At 42.3% G+C, this 17953-nt stretch overlaps 1 protein-coding gene across 5 annotated transcripts in view; it reads right to left on the minus strand.

Moving 5' to 3' along the window:
• The window catches only part of ARHGEF18 (Rho/Rac guanine nucleotide exchange factor 18), a 373611-nt gene that overhangs the window by 262057 nt on the left and 93601 nt on the right, over positions 1-17953 (minus strand). For 4 of the 5 annotated variants that reach the window (XM_072113897.1, XM_072113898.1, XM_072113894.1 and 1 more), the window contains exon 2: positions 9591-9715. In XM_072113897.1, coding sequence (XP_071969998.1) covers positions 9591-9715 — 125 coding nt within the window. The remainder of the gene's footprint in view (positions 1-9590; positions 9716-17953) is intronic. The other variant, XM_072113895.1, reaches the window with a different exon arrangement.

Raw genomic sequence — 17953 nt, forward strand, 5'->3', positions numbered from 1 at the left:
AGGGATGAGAACGGAAGGAGTGAAATTTTGATTTTCCAGCTCCGTTTTCACACGTTTGGATTTGGAGTGCCATGTCATGTTGGCAGGGCCCGTGAGGTGCCAGTGCAATAGAAACCCCCAATAAATGATACCATTACGGAAACTAGACCCCTCAAAGAATTTATCGGTGGTTGTGGTGAGCATTTTAACCCCTGACACGCTGGTCAAAATTTAATGCAAAGTAAATGGTGCAGAGTAAAAATTGCGTTTTTACCTCAAAAATGTCATTTTAGTGCCTCATATACTGTGCCCAACCCATGCCACTTCAGACAAACACCCCAAAAATCATTCTGCGGGTTGTCCCGAGTACGGCAATACCACACATGTGCCAATAATTTACAGGCTGGGCACACAGAAGGGATGAGAACGGAAGGAGTGAAATTTTGATTTTCCAGCTCCGTTTTCACACGTTTGGATTTGGAGTGCCATGTCATGTTGGCAGGGCCCGTGAGGTGCCAGTGCAATAGAAACCCCCAATAAATGATACCATTACGGAAACTAGACCCCTCAAAGAATTTATCGGTGGTTGTGGTGAGCATTTTAACCCCCGACACGCTGGTCAAAATTTAATGCAAAGTAAATGGTGCAGAGTAAAAATTGCGTTTTTACCTCAAAAATGTCATTTTAGTGCCTCATATACTGTGCCCAACCCATGCCACTTCAGACAAACACCCCAAAAATCATTCTGCGGGTTGTCCCGAGTACGGCAATACCACACATGTGCCAATAATTTACAGGCTGGGCACACAGAAGGGATGAGAACGGAAGGAGTGAAATTTTGATTTTCCAGCTCCGTTTTCACACGTTTGGATTTGGAGTGCCATGTCATGTTGGCAGGGCCCGTGAGGTGCCAGTGCAATAGAAACCCCCAATAAATGATACCATTACGGAAACTAGACCCCTCAAAGAATTTATCGGTGGTTGTGGTGAGCATTTTAACCCCCGACACACTGGTCAAAATTTAATGCAAAGTAAATGGTGCAGAGTAAAAATTGCGTTTTTATCTCAAAAATGTCATTTTAGTGCCTCATATACTGTGCCCAACCCATGCCACTTCAGACAAACACCCCAAAAATCATTCTGCGGGTTGTCCCGAGTACGGCAATACCACACATGTGCCAATAATTTACAGGCTGGGCACACAGAAGGGATGAGAACGGAAGGAGTGAAATTTTGATTTTCCAGCTCCGTTTTCACACGTTTGGATTTAGAGTGCCATGTCATGTTGGCAGGGCCTGTGAGGTGCCAGTGCAATAGAAACCCCCAATAAATGATACCATTACGGAAACTAGACCCCTCAAAGAATTTATCGGTGGTTGTGGTGAGCATTTTAACCCCCGACACGCTGGTCAAAATTGAATGCAGAGTAAATGGTGCAGAGTAAAAATTGCGTTTTTATCTCAAAAATGTCATTTTAGTGCCTCATATACTGTGCCCAACCCATGCCACTTTAGACAAACACCCCAAAAATCATTCTGCGGGTTGTCCCGAGTACAGCAATACCACACATGTGCCAATAATTTACAGACTGGGCACACAGTAGGGATGAGAACGGAAGGAGTGAAATTTTGATTTTCCAGCTCCGTTTTCACACGTTTGGATTTAGAGTGCCATGTCATGTTGGCAGGGCCTGTGAGGTGCCAGTGCAATAGAAACCCCCAATAAATGATACCATTACGGAAACTAGACCCCTCAAAGAATTTATCGGTGGTTGTGGTGAGCATTTTAACCCCCGACATACTGGTCAAAATTTAATGCAAAGTAAATGGTGCAGAGTAAAAATTGCGTTTTTATCTCAAAAATGTCATTTTAGTGCCTCATATACTGTGCCCAACCCATGCCACTTTAGACAAACACCCCAAAAATCATTCTGCGGGTTGTCCCGAGTACGGAAATACCACACATGTGCCAATAATTTACAGGCTGGGCACACGGCAGGGGTCAGGAAGAAAGAAGCACAATTTAGGTTTTCAAGCTTCGTTTTCACTAGATTGGTAATGGGGGGTACCCCCGAGGTACCAGTACAATAGAAACCCCCAAGTAGTGAACCCATTTTGGAAAGGGCACCCCTCAAAGAATGTATGTAGGCTTGTATGAGCATTTTAACCCCCAACACGCTGGCCAAAATTGAATGCAAAGTAAAGGGTGCAGAGTAAAAATTGTGTTTTTATCTCAAAAATGTCATTTTAGTGCCTCGTGTACTGTGCCCAACCCATGCCACTTTAGACAAACACCCCAAAAGTCATTCTGCGGGTTGTCCCGAGTACGGAAATACCACACATGTGCCAATAATTTACAGGCTGGGCACACGGCAGGGGTCAGGAAGAAAGAAGCACAATTTTGGTTTTCAAGCTTCGTTTTCACTAGATTGGTAATGGGGGGTACCCCTGAGGTACCAGTACAATAGAAACCCCCAAGTAGTGAACCCATTTTGGAAAGGGCACCCCTCAAAGAATGTATGTAGGCTTGTATGAGCATTTTAACCCCCAACACGCTGGCCAAAATTGAATGCAAAGTAAAGGGTGCAGAGTAAAAATTGTGTTTTTATCTCAAAAATGTCATTTTAGTGCCTCGTGTACTGTGCCCAACCCATGCCACTTTAGACAAACACCCCAAAAATCATTCTGCGGGTTGTCCCAAATACAGCAATACCACACATGTGCCAATAATTTACAGGCTGGGCACACGGCAGGGGTCAGGAAGAAAGAAGCACAATTTAGGTTTTCAAGCTTCGTTTTCACTAGATTGGTAATGGGGGGTACCCCCGAGGTACCAGTACAATAGAAACCCCCAAGTAGTGAACCCATTTTGGAAAGGGCACCCCTCAAAGAATGTATGTAGGCTTGTATGAGCATTTTAACCCCTAAGGTGCTGGCTAAAATTTAATACAAAGTGAGTAGTGCAGAGAAACAATTGTATTGCAATTTATCAAATATGCCATTGAAGTGACAAAAGTATTTTGCCCAACTCATGCCACTGGGGAAAAACACATCAAAAATCATTCTGCGGGTTACCCCGGTTAGGGCAATACCCCATAGGAGGCAATAATCTGTAGGATGGAGACACGGTAGGGCTCAAAAGGGAATAACTTGTTGGAGCACAGACATTGTACATTTTTTTTTTCTTTTTGGCATCATGAAAGATTTGTAGATGCCAATAGGGGCCAGTACAGTAGAAATCCCTAAGAACTGACCCTATTTTGGAAACTACACCCTTCCATGAATTAATCTAGGGGTATAGTTAGCATTTTAACCCCACAGGTGGACCCCTGAAAAAGTGCATAATGGATAGTGCATAGTAAAAAATATCTATTATGTCATTTTGTGCCCAGCTGCTGCCATGGGAGACAAACACCCTAAAAATCATGATGCATGTTTTCCCGGGTAAAGCATACGGGACAGTAATCTACAGGCTGGGCACATGGCAGGGCTTAGAAGGGAAGGTGCGGCATGTGGCATGATGTATAAGCTGTGCGTCAGGGTAGCAACAGAGTACTCTAAAAATCCAGGGATGTATGATAAATTCGGAAGCAATCTTTCATACATAACCCTGGTTTTTCTGGGCATGTCTCACAGTGATGAATGGTGTCCTTCCGAATGCCATTTTTGGAGCACACCCTGCACCTCTTCTGTGTCCTTCCCTTGCTGGCTGTTTGGGGAACTACTCCTGGAAAGTGCTGCCCTGGTACAATACGTGTTGGGGCCTCACTTCCAGATGTGCTAGCACTCCCCCCTTCCTGGTCTCCAAAAAGAAAGTACTTTATTACCACCTCTTGAAATTCCAGGAAAGTTCCCCTCTGGCCGGCATATCGATGCAGCACATAAGCATTATACAATGCCATCTGCATCATGTGCACGGCCAGCTTCTTGTACCACACCCTCGACTTCCGCATGGCATTGTACGGCTGAAGCACCTGGTCAGACAAGTCCACCCCTCCCATGTATTTGTTATAATCTAAAATACAGTCTGGCTTGGGGGTTTCTGTACTGGCACCTCGTACTGGGACAGGGGTGGTGGTGTGCTCATGTATTGTGGTTAATACAAGGACTTCTCTCTTGTCCTTGTACTTAACACACAATACAGAGTCGCTGCATAGTGCCCTGCTTTCGTGCCTTTTAAGTTTTTGCCCAAGCAGCGACTTAGGGAGACCTCTCTGATTTCTGCGTACAGTGCCGCATGCCGCAGTATTTCTGGAAGTGAGGTACTTGAACAGGGTGGTGTTGGTGTAGAAATTGTCCAGGTAGAGGTGGTAGCCCTGGTCCAGCAGTGGGTGCACTAAATCCCACACTATCTTCCCTGTAACACCCAGGAAGGGGGGGCATTCTGGGGGCACTATAGTGGAGTCCTTCCCTTCATATATCCTGAACTTGTATGTGTACCCTGATGAACTTTCGCACAGCTTATACATCTTCACACCATACCTTGCCCTCTTATTGGGCAGGTACTGGCGGAAGTGAAGTCTCCCTTTGAATTGTACTAGGGACTCGTCTATGCTTACATGTTTTGCGGGGGTATATGCCTGGGCAAACTTGGCACTAAAATGATCTAATATGGGCCTGACCTTAAATAACCGATCATAACTGGGGTCACCTCTGGGTGGGCACTGTGTGTTGTCAGTGTAGTGCAAAAACTTATGGATGGCTTCAAAGCGCATCCTGCTCATTGCCATGCGGAACATGGGGGTGTGGTACAGAATGTCTGTGCTCCAGTAGTCCCTGATTGAAGGCTTCTTTACTATCCCCATAAGGAGTATTATGCCCCAATACTTGTGCATCTCTGCTGCAGTGACAGGGGTCCACCTGTAGGGTTGTGCATAAAAGGACGTGGGGTTTTGGGCAATATGTTGTGCAGCATAGAGATTGGTCTGGACTACAATTAAATTCAACAGCTCCTCATCAAAAAAAAACTTAAAAAAGTCCACAGCTCTGAGCCCTGTCGTGTCAAAGTTAATTCCAGGATGGCCCAAAAAGTCAGGGACCTGGGGGGTATAATTATCTGGGGCTACCCATGTGGGGTCAGTGGAAGCCCCAGACGCTTCTCCTGCAGAAGTCCCAGAAACTTCTCCTGCAGAAGTCCCAGGCACTTCTCCTGCAGAAGTCCCAGGCACTTCTCCTGCAGAAGTCCCAGGCACTTCTCCTGCAGAAGTCCCTGGAACCCTACGGCGCCTTCTTGGGGGTCCTTCCAGGTCACTGGAAGATGAGCAGGAGGATGATGATAGGTAAAAGGGACCATCATCCCCACTAGCTGACTCGGTGTCAGAGGCAAGCATGTTATATGCCTCCAATACGGTGTACGTCTTCTGAGACATTGCACACAAAAAAAATAGAGAACTAGAAAAATTAGATAATGTGCACCAAACTACACGGATAAACCGTCTAGCAGGCACACAAAAAAAAAAATATAATGCACACCAAACTACACGGACAAGCCGCACAGATGGCACACACAAAAAATAATGTGCACTAAACTACACGGACAAGCCGCACAGATAGCACACAAAAAAAAAAAAAAGATAATGCACACCAAACTACACGGACAAGCCGCACAGATGGCACACACAAAAAATAATGTGCACTAAACTACACGGACAAGCCGCACAGATAGCACACAAAAAAAAAAAAGATAATGCGCACCAAACTACACGGACAAGCCGCACAGATGGCACACACCAAAAATAATGCGCACTAAACTACACGGACAAGCCGCACAGATAGCACACAAAAAATAATGCGCACTAAACTACACGGACAAGCCGCACAGATAGCACACAAAAAAAAAAAAGATAATGCACACCAAACCACACGGACCAGCCGCACAGATGGCACACAAAAAATAATGCGCACTAAACTACACGGACAAGCCGCGCAGATAGCACACAAAAAAAAATAATGCGCACTAAACTACACGGAGAAGCCGCACAGATAGCACACAAAAAAAATAATGCGCACTAAACTACACGGACAAGCCGCACAGATAGCACACAAAAAAAAAGATAATGCACACCAAACCACACGGACCAGCCGCACAGATGGCACACACAAAAAGTAGCTACGTACGGGCGCTCTGGAAAAAAATATTACCAGGCACCGAAAAAAAACCTATGTGCACCGCGCAAAAAGGCGCTACAAATGCACCTAGCTTGCCCTAAGACAAACTAACTACCGCTAAGATTGCTAAAGATTCTGTGCAGCGCTATTCACACGGCGCACTGAAAAGTGCGTCCAGTGCAGAACAACGCTAACACAGCGCACTGAAAAGTGCGTTTGGGTTCAGAAGGGACAGACAGGGAAAAACGGAAGACACGTGGGATCACACAAGGCGATCACACAGGGAACACACAGGACACAGGAAAAAACAGATAGGGATGGGAATTTGTAGGGAACAATAGGGATCAGATAAGGATCAGAACACTATTTATAGTGTAAAAGTGTATTTTGGTGCACACAGTAACGCTCTCTCCTCTCTCCAGCGATACCAAACCAAAATGGTGCCGCTGGAGGAAGAGGAAGGGGCTAAAACCACGTTTTTTAGCCCAAAATCGCTGTAATTGGCCAGTCAGGTTTGACTGGCCAATCACGGCGATCGGCGGGCGGGACCGATTTGATTGGTCGGGTGACGGAGACAGGAACTCCTCCTGCCTCTGTCACCCAATTCTCGTCCCGATGTCACCACGTCGCGAGACGTGGTGACAATTCTAAAATCCTATGCGCTCGCGCCGTAGCTGTACTGCGCTGAGCGCTAATCGTCGGAAGCTGCGCAGTACAGCTACGGCGCGGAGCGCTAAGGGGTTAAAACGCTTAGGAAACCTTTGCAGGTGTTTTGGGTTAATAATTCGAATTTTCTGAGATAATGAGTTTTGAGTTTTTCTTGGCCATAATCATCAACATTAACACATATATAAGCATCTGAAAAAGTTTCACTTGTTGAATTGAATTATAGAAAAAAATTACTTTTCGCTGATATTTCAACTTATTGAGATGCACTTGTGTGTGTGTGTGTGTGTGTGTATATATATATATATATATATATATTATATATTTTTTTTTTCAGAATACTTCTTTGTATTTTAATTTATTATTGGAGGAACTCCTATGAGATCAAGGGCATAACCATAGGCCAAAGAGGCATTGGGTCAGGAGTGTCAGGGGACCCAACCTGCTACACTAAATAATGGAGCATGTTCCCATTATATACATATTGGGGCAGATTTACTTACCCGGTCCCGTCACAATCCCACGGTGTGTGGTCCGATGAGGATTTGGGTCCGGCGCGAGCTCCTGCATGTGTCGCTTCTGCGCCGAGGTCCGCCGGAGTTCACCTGCTTCTTCCCAGTGCATGTGAGTGCTTGATCTTGTGACACAAATACTTTTTTAAATTCCGTGATTTGTCCGAATCCATCGGGTTGTCCCACGGCCAAACCCCCCCCCCCCCCCATTTCTGCCGCATTCAAGCCAGAAATATTCGGGAAACCCGACGAAAGTGCGGCGTTCGGACCCTTAGTAAATGAGCCCCATTATGCAGCACATTGTGCACCATAATATGTATATAAAAAAAATACATATTGCTGCACAGTAATTCACAGTAAACAGCTGAGCCAGCTCAAATGTTAGGCATGAGGACAGCAGGATGGCAGCACTGGGAATATTTAATCTCTACTTTCTGCTATCTACATGTGACCAGCAGCTACTAGGCTGTATGAAGTCAGATTGTGACCTCTGACAAACGCAGGGATAAGAAGACTGTGTGAAAGTGAGTATATACACATGTGTATAGGTGTATGTGCTGTATGTGTGTTTATGGTTTGTGTGTATATGCTGTATGTGTGTATATATATACCTAGTGTGGGGTGTATTTATCAGGACTTCTACACCACAAAAGTGGTTTATAAGCTCTAAATTATTATCACTTATACTAGTGTATCACTAGAACTTGTGATTATTTTCCCCTTTTCGCCACCTCCATAATAGGGCTTGATGGGGTGGCATGAACAGGGGGGAATAGGCCAGCATGGGGCCGAAGCCTCTTGATGTATCAGGCCGCACTGGAGGGTTAGCACGGCTATCATATTGTGTGTCAGCATATGATAAATACCCCCTGTATCTGTATACTATATTTATTTGTATTTTATGTATATATACTGTATTGTATGTGTATATGATGTGTATATACTGTACAAGTGTGTATATTATGTGTAAATGTTGTATGTATGGGATTATAAATGTGTGGGTGTGAGTGTATACATGTATGTGTGTAAAAGTGTATACATGCATGTGTGTAAAAGTGTATACATGCGTGTGTATGACTGTGAAACTTTATTTGTGTTTGTGTAAGTACAAACAGTAATTGTGTTTATATATGTACATAAATGTGTGTGATTGTATAAACATGTGTATGTACAAATGCATACAATTTATTTTAAGGAGATTTGGGACCCCATAGCAGACTAGTTATGCCCCTTTATCTAAACTGCTACTATAGATATCCTTTTTAATAACAGCATGGACCATGGGAATCAATACATGCTATATATTTGTGAACTTCTATGGGAAAATATGCCAGAATTGCTCTGTGACCTTTGCAAAGGACATGAATAGTTCCGCAAGCTGCTTTTTGGTTGTAAAAAGTCACAAAAATGTCACATAACTTTTTGTTGTGAATTTTTTCTGTCAAAAAGTTACAAAGGGTAGTTCTCAATAGAAGCAACAATTGACAGAATTATCATTCTGTTGGCTAGTGCAAGACCTTGTAACTTTTGAAATTTTTTAAAAAGTCACAAAAGTGTTGCAAAGCTAATCGAATCCCCCTGGGATTGCAAAGTGTTGCAAAGCGGACAGCAGACCCTATGAACACTGCTGCCAGATATATCAAATGGCCAAAGACACTTTAATAAATGTGATGGCAGCTGAGCGCAAAAGACCTGGAGGATGCCTCATGATAATTTTCCCCCATTGTGTACAAAAGGGGAATACTGGAGCTATTGGGGCACATTTACTAAGAGCAGTGCAACTGCACTAAATGTGCAAAGCTGGTAGACACATACCTCAAGGGTCTTACTGCTACAACTATAGATAAAGTTGGTCCTACCAAATATTGACTACAAACTACAATATGAATACATATGGAAGCCACAATTTTAATTTTCTTTTTTTGCAAAAAATACTTTACACTTCAACTTAATACCACATACAGTTCTAATAAAATACAAATATGTTTGTGGATGTAACATTTAAAAATGAGGAAAAGTATTTGTACTGATAAGAACATATAGTACAAACATTATTCTCCTGCAGTTGTTGTTCCAATGTGTTCCATTCTATGCAAAGTGGAGCAGTGCTGTCAATCATATATGTAACCATGATATTCCCAGAATGAAGCCTTTAAAACTATCTTGTGGATAAATGGATGTATTTTTGGGAAACATTTTAAAAAATCAATGTAGCTCACAAGGTTAAAAATATACGCTATCCAGACTTAAGATTTTTCAGGTGTTATCTCCATATAACATACATTCCCCATATACTAGGCAACATTAAATGTATATAATTCTTTACCTTTTCTTCTTCCAAGAAAAACATCTCCCTGGCATCCACAGAGGGCAAACTTGCTTCACCATCAGGTGTTCCACTTTGTGAGTCTGGTATGGTAGAAAATTCAGAGCATGGTTTACATTCTGATGCTGAAAGTGATATAAGAAATAGAAATAAGCATTTTAATCTATTTCTTTAAAAGCTGGAAATGTTATTGATGTCTTATAGGGAACTAGCATCAGTTTTTTGGGTATTTTGCATTAATTGCATAAATTTTTAGAAAAAATTGAAAAATTCTTTATCTCTTGTATCCCAGAAAAAAATAATTAACAGTTTATGTCCCAAAGAGAGAGCAGATATGAATAAAACACACATTTAGTAGTTGCAGATATATTTTGTGGTGTCTCTTCAACTACTTCACCACATTTTCCCAGAAAAGTACTTTAGCAGCTTATAATATAAAAATTAGCTAATCAAACTAGATTCCCAGGTGCATGGGGTTAGTGGAAACCATAGTCCTATATTAACAAACAAATGACATACAGTTAAAAAGTTGCAGATTTATTATTTCATAAAAATATCCTAATGACACAAAACCTGATCACAAACAACAGAAGCTGATTGAAGACAGTATTTTGCTAATATTTTCATGATGAAATAAGAAGAGCAATACATGCATTATGCCGAAAAAATTTTATTAATTAATTTTGAAGCAAAGGGAAGAGGAAGGGAGATGACCTAAAGAAATTTAGAGAATAGGTAGGTATCCAGCACTCATAGTCATTAAAAATCCATTTTCCTTCATATAAATCCATTAAAAAGCAAAAAATATAACATGAGAAGGAAAAAATGTAAGCTTAGATACTAAAATAAAAATGAAAAAAAGAACAGAATGACCTACACATTTCGAACGCTGTGTATTTCGTCCTTAGTTATGGTCTGCCATAACTGAGTACCGTTCACATTGAGGCAGGAGATTGCAAAAGTTGGCATGCAAATCAGATGGGTGAGCTGTATTCCCCTTTTTTCTCTCAGTAAGACCGAAATAAATAGTCAGGTTCCAAGGCCTGTCATTCAGCATTGTCTATTACATCCTTTCAGAAGTAGGCTGTAACAGAACAGTATCTTCTCAATATACTGCGCTACAGTTATATTTATTGTATATTGTATGAGCTATAGATAAATGAAAAACGAAAGTAAAATTTTAAATCCCCCATTTTGCCTAGAACCCATATATAAATAAACAAATAAATGCATAAAAATTTTAGGTATCCCTGTGTCCCAAAGTGCCTGACAAATTAAGATATAAAATGATTATTCTATGTGGTGAATGCCAAATATCCAATTTGCCACTTTTTGCCATTTTTTAAGCCAATACACCAGTTTTCTGGCAGAGAAATTACATGAATCTCACCCTCCCCACCAGTTTTCGGGCCTCTCCGACCAACATGCCAATCTTAACCTCTACCCCAAGGCATAGTATTACATCATGCTTCTGGAAGCTAGGGGTGTCCGTTGTATTTGACATCTGACAACTCCCTGTAACACCCACAATCGGAGGAATCAAGCATGACTGCAGCGTGTAAGGGGCTTCCGTTGTGGATTGATCCTCTGATGGCAGCAACAGGGTCCAGTGAGTGTCCAGTGAGGGCTGCGTGATGTCCTCAGAGAGCCGTGCCCTAGCTCCAGTCAGGAAACCTGGCTATAATCTGGATTACAAAATACAGTGTTTGCTCAATATGAGCTTGTCCAAGTGATCAGAGGAATACTTGTGCAAGCCAACATGTAAAAAAAAAAATGGTTTCCTGAACGTCCTGTAGCGAAGGGGAGAGAATGAAGCGGGCTCAAGGGCTGAGCCCTTTTCACACTCAGCGGGTGTTTGCTGCACAATGGAGCAAACACCCGTCGCTAGCACCGATCAGGGATGTTAACCCTTTGATCGCCACAAGCAAAGTTGGATCGCCACTCCCTGTGACGTCATTGAGGATATGCGATCCATTGTCATGACAGTCTCGGGTCACACAAAGATCTGAGGCTGTCATGTTTTAGGCTATTTATTACAATGTGCGATTTGCACATTTTAATAGATGATGTGCAAAAACTCCAAATTCTGCCATAATGTACTATGGCAGTATATGGAAGGATCAAGCAGACAATCTTGTGTTAAAGTACCCTCAGGGGTCTGAAAAATAGTAAAACATTTTTTTTTAAAGTTTATTTTTTTTTTTATTAATTTAACGTGTTTTCCCGACATTAAACCCTGACGGAAAATAGCCCCCCAAAGTCGAAAATGTTACTTTTTTGCCATTTTGCAAAATATAAGAAATTCAAGAAAAAGTGATCAAAAGGTTGTACAGTCCTCAAAATGGTAGCATTGAAAATATCATCAAAAATCGGAAAATATGACATATCCATATACCAAAGTATGAAAAACTTATTAAAGACGCCAAGATGAAGAATTATTTTTTTTTGTACAAGAGGTTTTAATTTTTGTAAATGTATGAAAACATTATAAAACCTATATACAGTTGGTATCCCGGTAATCATACTGACCAAAAGAATGTATTAAACATGTCATTTGTGGTGCACAGTGAAAGACGTAAAGTCCAAGCCCACAAGAAAATGGCACAAATGCATTTTTTCACCATTTTCGCTGCATTCATAATTTTTTTCCCGCTTATTATGAATTGCAATTTGTTATGCAGAAAATATGCCCATGCACAGCTCTTTACATGGAAAAATAAAAAAAGTTATAGATTCTTGAAGGTGGGTAGTGAAAAATGAAAACGCAAAAATAAAAAAGGACCTGGTCCTTAAGGGTTTAAACATGTAACTTCACAGACCAATGCATCTTGGCTTCTGTAAATATCAATAACGGCTGGTGACTGGTTCATGTACCGTTATTTATTTATAAAATTATTTTAGCCCATAAAGAATGGTGGGACCATTGTACAAGTTCTGTCAACTTTGTGTTACTCCCTCATCCTAAGAGACTGTAAGCCCTTGCAAGCAGGGTTCTCATTCCTATTGTTTCATCTAAACAATGTTATTGCTCTGTTATGTCTGAATTTATTTGTACCTGTATATGTACCCCATGATTGGGAACTATATTCAAACCTGAAACTTGAATATTGCTGTTGAAGCTTTTTGGCTAAGAAATCCCTGTTAATCAAACGGTCAACTTTGATTAAGTGTTGTATAATATATATAGATGTGTGTATAGGTTTTTAATAATTAATAATAATACACAGCACACAGAGCTTGTCAAATCAGTCCCTATCCCCTTGAGGCATACAATCTAATCAACCTACCAGTATGTTTTGGAGTGTGGGAGGAAACCGGAGGACCCGAAGGAAACCCACGCAAACACGCAGAGAACATACACTCACCGGCCACTTTATTAGGTACACCTGTCCAACTGCTCGTTAACACTTAATTTCTAATCAGCCAATCACATGGCGGCAACTCAGTGCATTTAGGCATGTAGACATGGTCAAGACAATCTCCTGCAGTTCAAACAGAGCATCAGTATGGGGAAGAAAGGTGATTTGAGTGCCTTTGAACGTGGCATGGTTATTGGTGCCAGAAGGGCTGGTCTGAGTATTTCAGAAACTGCTGATCTACTGGGATTTTCACGCACAACCATCTCTAGGGTTTACAGAGAATGGTCCGAAAAAGAAAAAACATCCAGTGAGCGGCAGTTCTGTGGGCGGAAATGCCTTGTTGTTGCCAGAGGTCAGAGGAGAATGGGCAGACTGGTTCGAGCTGATAGAAAGGCAACAGTGACCACACCGGGTGCCACTCCTTTCAGCTAAGAACAGGAAACTGAGGCTACAATTTGCACAAGCTCATCGAAATTGGACAGTAGAAGATTGGAAAAACGTTGCCTGGCCTGATGAGTCTCGATTTCTGCTGCAACATTTGGATGGTAGGGTCAGAATTTGGCGTCAACAACATGAAAGCATGGATCCATCCTGCCTTGTATCAACGGTTCAGGCTGGTGGTGGTGGTGTCATGGTGTGGGGAATATTTTTTTGACACTCTTTGGGCCCCTTGGTACCAATTGAGCATCATTGCAACGCCACAGCCTACCTGAGTATTGTTGCTGACCATGTCTATCCCTTTATGACCACAATGTACCCAACATCTCATGGCTACTTTCAGCAGGATAATGCGCCATGTCATAAAGCTGGAATCATCTCAGACTGGTTTCTTGAACATGACAATGAGTTCACTGTACTCAAATGGCCTCCACAGTCACCAGATCTCAATCCAATAGAGCATCTTTGGGATGTGGTGGAACGGGAGATTCGCATCATGGATGTGCAGCCGACAAATCTGCGGCAACTGTGTGATGCCATCATGTCAATATGGACCAAAATCTCTGAGGAATGCTTCCAGCACCTTGTTGAATCTATGCCATGAAGAATTGAGGCAGTTCTGAAGGCAAAAGGGGGTCCAACCCGTTACTAGCATGGTGTACCTAATAAAATGGCCTGTGAGTATACAAATTATTTGCAGATGATGAAGCCAGCACCCCAGCACTGAAAGGCTGTAGTGCTAACCACTATACAGGCGGCCCCCTACTTAAGAACACTCGACTTACATACGACCCCTAGTTACAAACGGACCACTGGATGTTGGTAATTTATTGCACTTTAGTCCTAGGCTACAATATAAACAGCTGTAACAGTTATCACAGGTGTCTGTAATGAAGATTTATTGTTAATCCTGATTCTTATGACAACCCAACATTTTTAAAATCCAATTGTCACAGAGACCAAAAAAGTTCTGGCTGGGATTACAATGATAAAATATACAGTTCCGACTTGCATACAATTTCAATTTAAGAACAAACCTACAGACCCTATCTTGTATGTAACCCGGGGACTGCCTGTATATACAAAAAAGGGTTCAAACGGGTCTTGGAGTTAAAGGAAACCTACCATTTCAAATGGTAGGTTTAAGCTGTAAACACAGAGCACCAGCTCAGGGTGAGCTGGTGCCGGTGCTTAGTTTCGTTAGTGTTAAAACCGCAGTATCGCGGTTTTAACACTTTTTAAACTTTATAGCATAAACTGCTTCGGCGCTGCGTGCGCACGATCGTGCGCGCGCCTACATAGGAAATGCCGCAGCACCGAAGCGGCTTCTGCTATAAAGTTTAAAAAGTGTTAAAACCGCGATACCGCGGTTTTAACACTAACGAAACTAAGCACCGGCACCAGCTCACCCTGAGCTGGTGCTCGGTGTTTACAGCTTAAACCAACCATTTGAAATGGTAGGTTTCCTTTAAAGGTTGGGGTGAAGAATGGGCTCCTTACTAACACTGCAATAAGGGGAAGAAAATTCTCTCTACCACAAGGTATCTGGAGAGTATAAATAAAGTTATTAGTATTAACACTGAATTTGGTAAATAAATGTATACACTACAGGGCAGTTTGGAAGAGGGGAAAGACTGATTCTGGGAAGAATGCAAAGGAGATTCTTAAAGGGAACCTGTCACCAGGAGACCCATTTTTAGCACTCCCCCAGTCCCCACAGAGCATAGTACATACACTGCCAAAGTGTTTTTGTATTAAAAATTGGTTTTACAGAAAAAAAGATATGTTATATTGTACGTTTCATTAGCATGTGCTGTGTGACTAGGCAGTTGCCAAATGGGAGGGTCTGGAAAGGAGCAGTTCCCCCCACCCTTGGGGAACAGCTTCTCCATGTGACCTTTTCAAATATTTGAAAACACCCATCACTTGGCTTAGCAATGCCCCCTGCTCCTCTACAGCCAATCCCGAGTGTGGGGAGTTATTCATATATTTGAAAAGGTCACATGTTTCCCAAGGGTGGGGGGAACTGCTCCTTTCCAGCCCCTCCCATTGGGCAACTGCCTAGTCACACAGCAGATGCTAATGAAAGGTACAATATAACATATCTTTTTTTCTGTAAAACCAATTTTTTTTATACAAAACCACTTTGGCAGTGTATGTACTATCATGGCCAGCACCCGGCTTACCTGGGCAAGTGCCGGGGCCCCAGAGCTTCCAGAGGGGCCCACGGCACACGCTGGCCCGATCTTAAACCTCAATTACATCGGCTACCTTGTGCCGCCGATGTAATTGAGAGCCGGCGTGCTGGCGCTTGTGACAGGGGGGCGGCGCCGCAAGCGGGACCCTCCGAGGACTCTACAATTGACAGGCAGAGCGTCTCTGTGCAGGATGCTGGCCGGCGACGTCATGACCTCATGCCGCCAGCGTCCCTGCTGCCGCACAGTAGACGCTTCCCTGAAGATCGTGGTCCCAGAAGAGGAGAAGAGAAGAGGAGCACGATGGAGCCCTGGACCTGCATGAGGTGAGTTAACGTTTATTATTTTTCTACTGCCCACTATATGGTTCCTAACTAATGGAGACTGGCTGTTACAGGTAAAAGGAGCTTTGTATTAAATTGAGGAGCTGTATATTAATCTGAGGGGCTGTGTATTAATCTGCGGGGGCTGTGTATTAATCTGCGGGGACTGTGTATTAATCTGCGGGGGCTGTGTATTAATCTGAGGGGCTGTGTATTAATCTGAGGAGCTGTGTATTAAATTGAGGGGCTATGTATTAACCCATTATGGACGCAGTGTTTTACATTCATTTTTTCGCTTCACACCATCTAAAATCTATAACATTTTCATTTTTCCGTGTACAGAGCTGTGTGAGGGCTTTATTCTTCATAACAAACTATACTTCTCAGTGACGCTATTTATTATTCCATGCCGCGTACTGGGAAGCTGGAAAAAATTCCAAATGTGGGGAAATTGGTGAAAAAACACATTTGTGTCACTTTCTTGTGGGCTGTTTTTTTCCATATATGTAGGTTTTATTGCATTTTAATACAAATGAAAACTTTTTAATACTATGGTGTAGGAACTGTGTGTGAGATGAGCTGACGTTTTCATTGCTACCATTTTGAGGACCGCCACTTTTTGATCACTTTTTATAAAAAAAATGTATGTGATGTAAAGGTGGCGTTTTGGCTAATTAGGCACTATCTTCCATTATGGGGTTCATCGTCAGGAATAACCATTTTTATATTTTGATCAGGCAGTTTGAGAAGCTGTGATGCCTGTTTTGTGATTTTTACTGTTTATTTAGTTGTATATCAGTTGTAGGGAAAGAGGGGTGAATCTTATTGAATTATTTTTTTTTTTCGTTTTTTTAGACCCTCTAGGGTAATTTAACCCTAGATGGCCTGATCGCTCCTACCATATACTGCAATACTACTAAATTGCAGTATATGGCATTTTTACATAGGATTCGTTACAATGTGTACATGTACGGTATAAAGCACTAAGAGGTTAATTCATTAAATTCTATATTTTTTTTAATGCCGCCACATGAGTTTGCTGCTAAGGGGCCCACTGAGGCTCTGTCACCCAGGGGCCCACTGAATCCTGGAGCCGGCCCTGTGTACTATGCTCTGTGGGGACTGGGGGAGTGCTAAAAATGGGTCTCCTGGTGACAGGTTCCCTTTAAGGGGGAAGGAGAAAAATTAATAGAAAATCTATATTCATGTTTCATTGTTTCAGTTATTTATAAATTTCTGTTTCCTTTCTGTGTGTGGTCTGTCAACAAGGATGTCGACCAGAAGATAATATGGCATGCCATGAAAAAGGACCCTTTTCAAAAGACAGTGAGGACAATGCCAGAAGGCCATAAAACAAGTAAGTATGGATTTTTGTCAAAGTCATCTAAGCACAATACATTTAACCATGTGCCACCCACATCATGCATCAGGAGAAATGTGTTATGGTCTGCTTTGTTAAATCAAGCATATGCACATGAAGAGGCATTTAAAAGTAAACAGAGTTTTTAATAAAACCTCCAAGCAGCTTCAACTGTTGGTAAAGAGCATTTATGCTTTTGAGCATATCATTTGGAACACATAGGTAAGTTCCTCTGAATCCTAAACAGGTTCATACTTTAGAACAGGGGTCCCCAAATTACGGGACCGTTTCTATCCTGCCCCAGATGCTTGGAGCGCCTGGCCCCCACGGCCTTCAGCCGTCGGCCAGGGGCCTCTGTCTGGACAGGAAGTCCTGTTCGTTACTGTATTGTGCTCGATGCGGCCGGAAACAGCCGCACGAGCACTATTATTGCAGGTGGAGCGATGTGGCCGGAAGATGTGAGTACAGGTTTTTTTTTAAACGGCTGTAAAAAGATTGTGGCGGTCCTGGTATATGAAATAATTAATGGTGGAGCGGCAGCATAGGAAATAATTAATAGTGGGGGGCAGCATAGAAAATAATTAATGGTGGGGGCAGCATAGGAAATAATTAATGGTGGAGGGCAACATATGAAATAATTAATGGTGGGGGGCAGCATATGAAATAATTAATAGTGCAGGGGCATAGG

The sequence above is a fragment of the Engystomops pustulosus genome, chromosome 1 (genome assembly GCF_040894005.1).
Source record: "Engystomops pustulosus chromosome 1, aEngPut4.maternal, whole genome shotgun sequence".
Taxonomy (NCBI): Eukaryota; Metazoa; Chordata; class Amphibia; order Anura; family Leptodactylidae; genus Engystomops; species Engystomops pustulosus.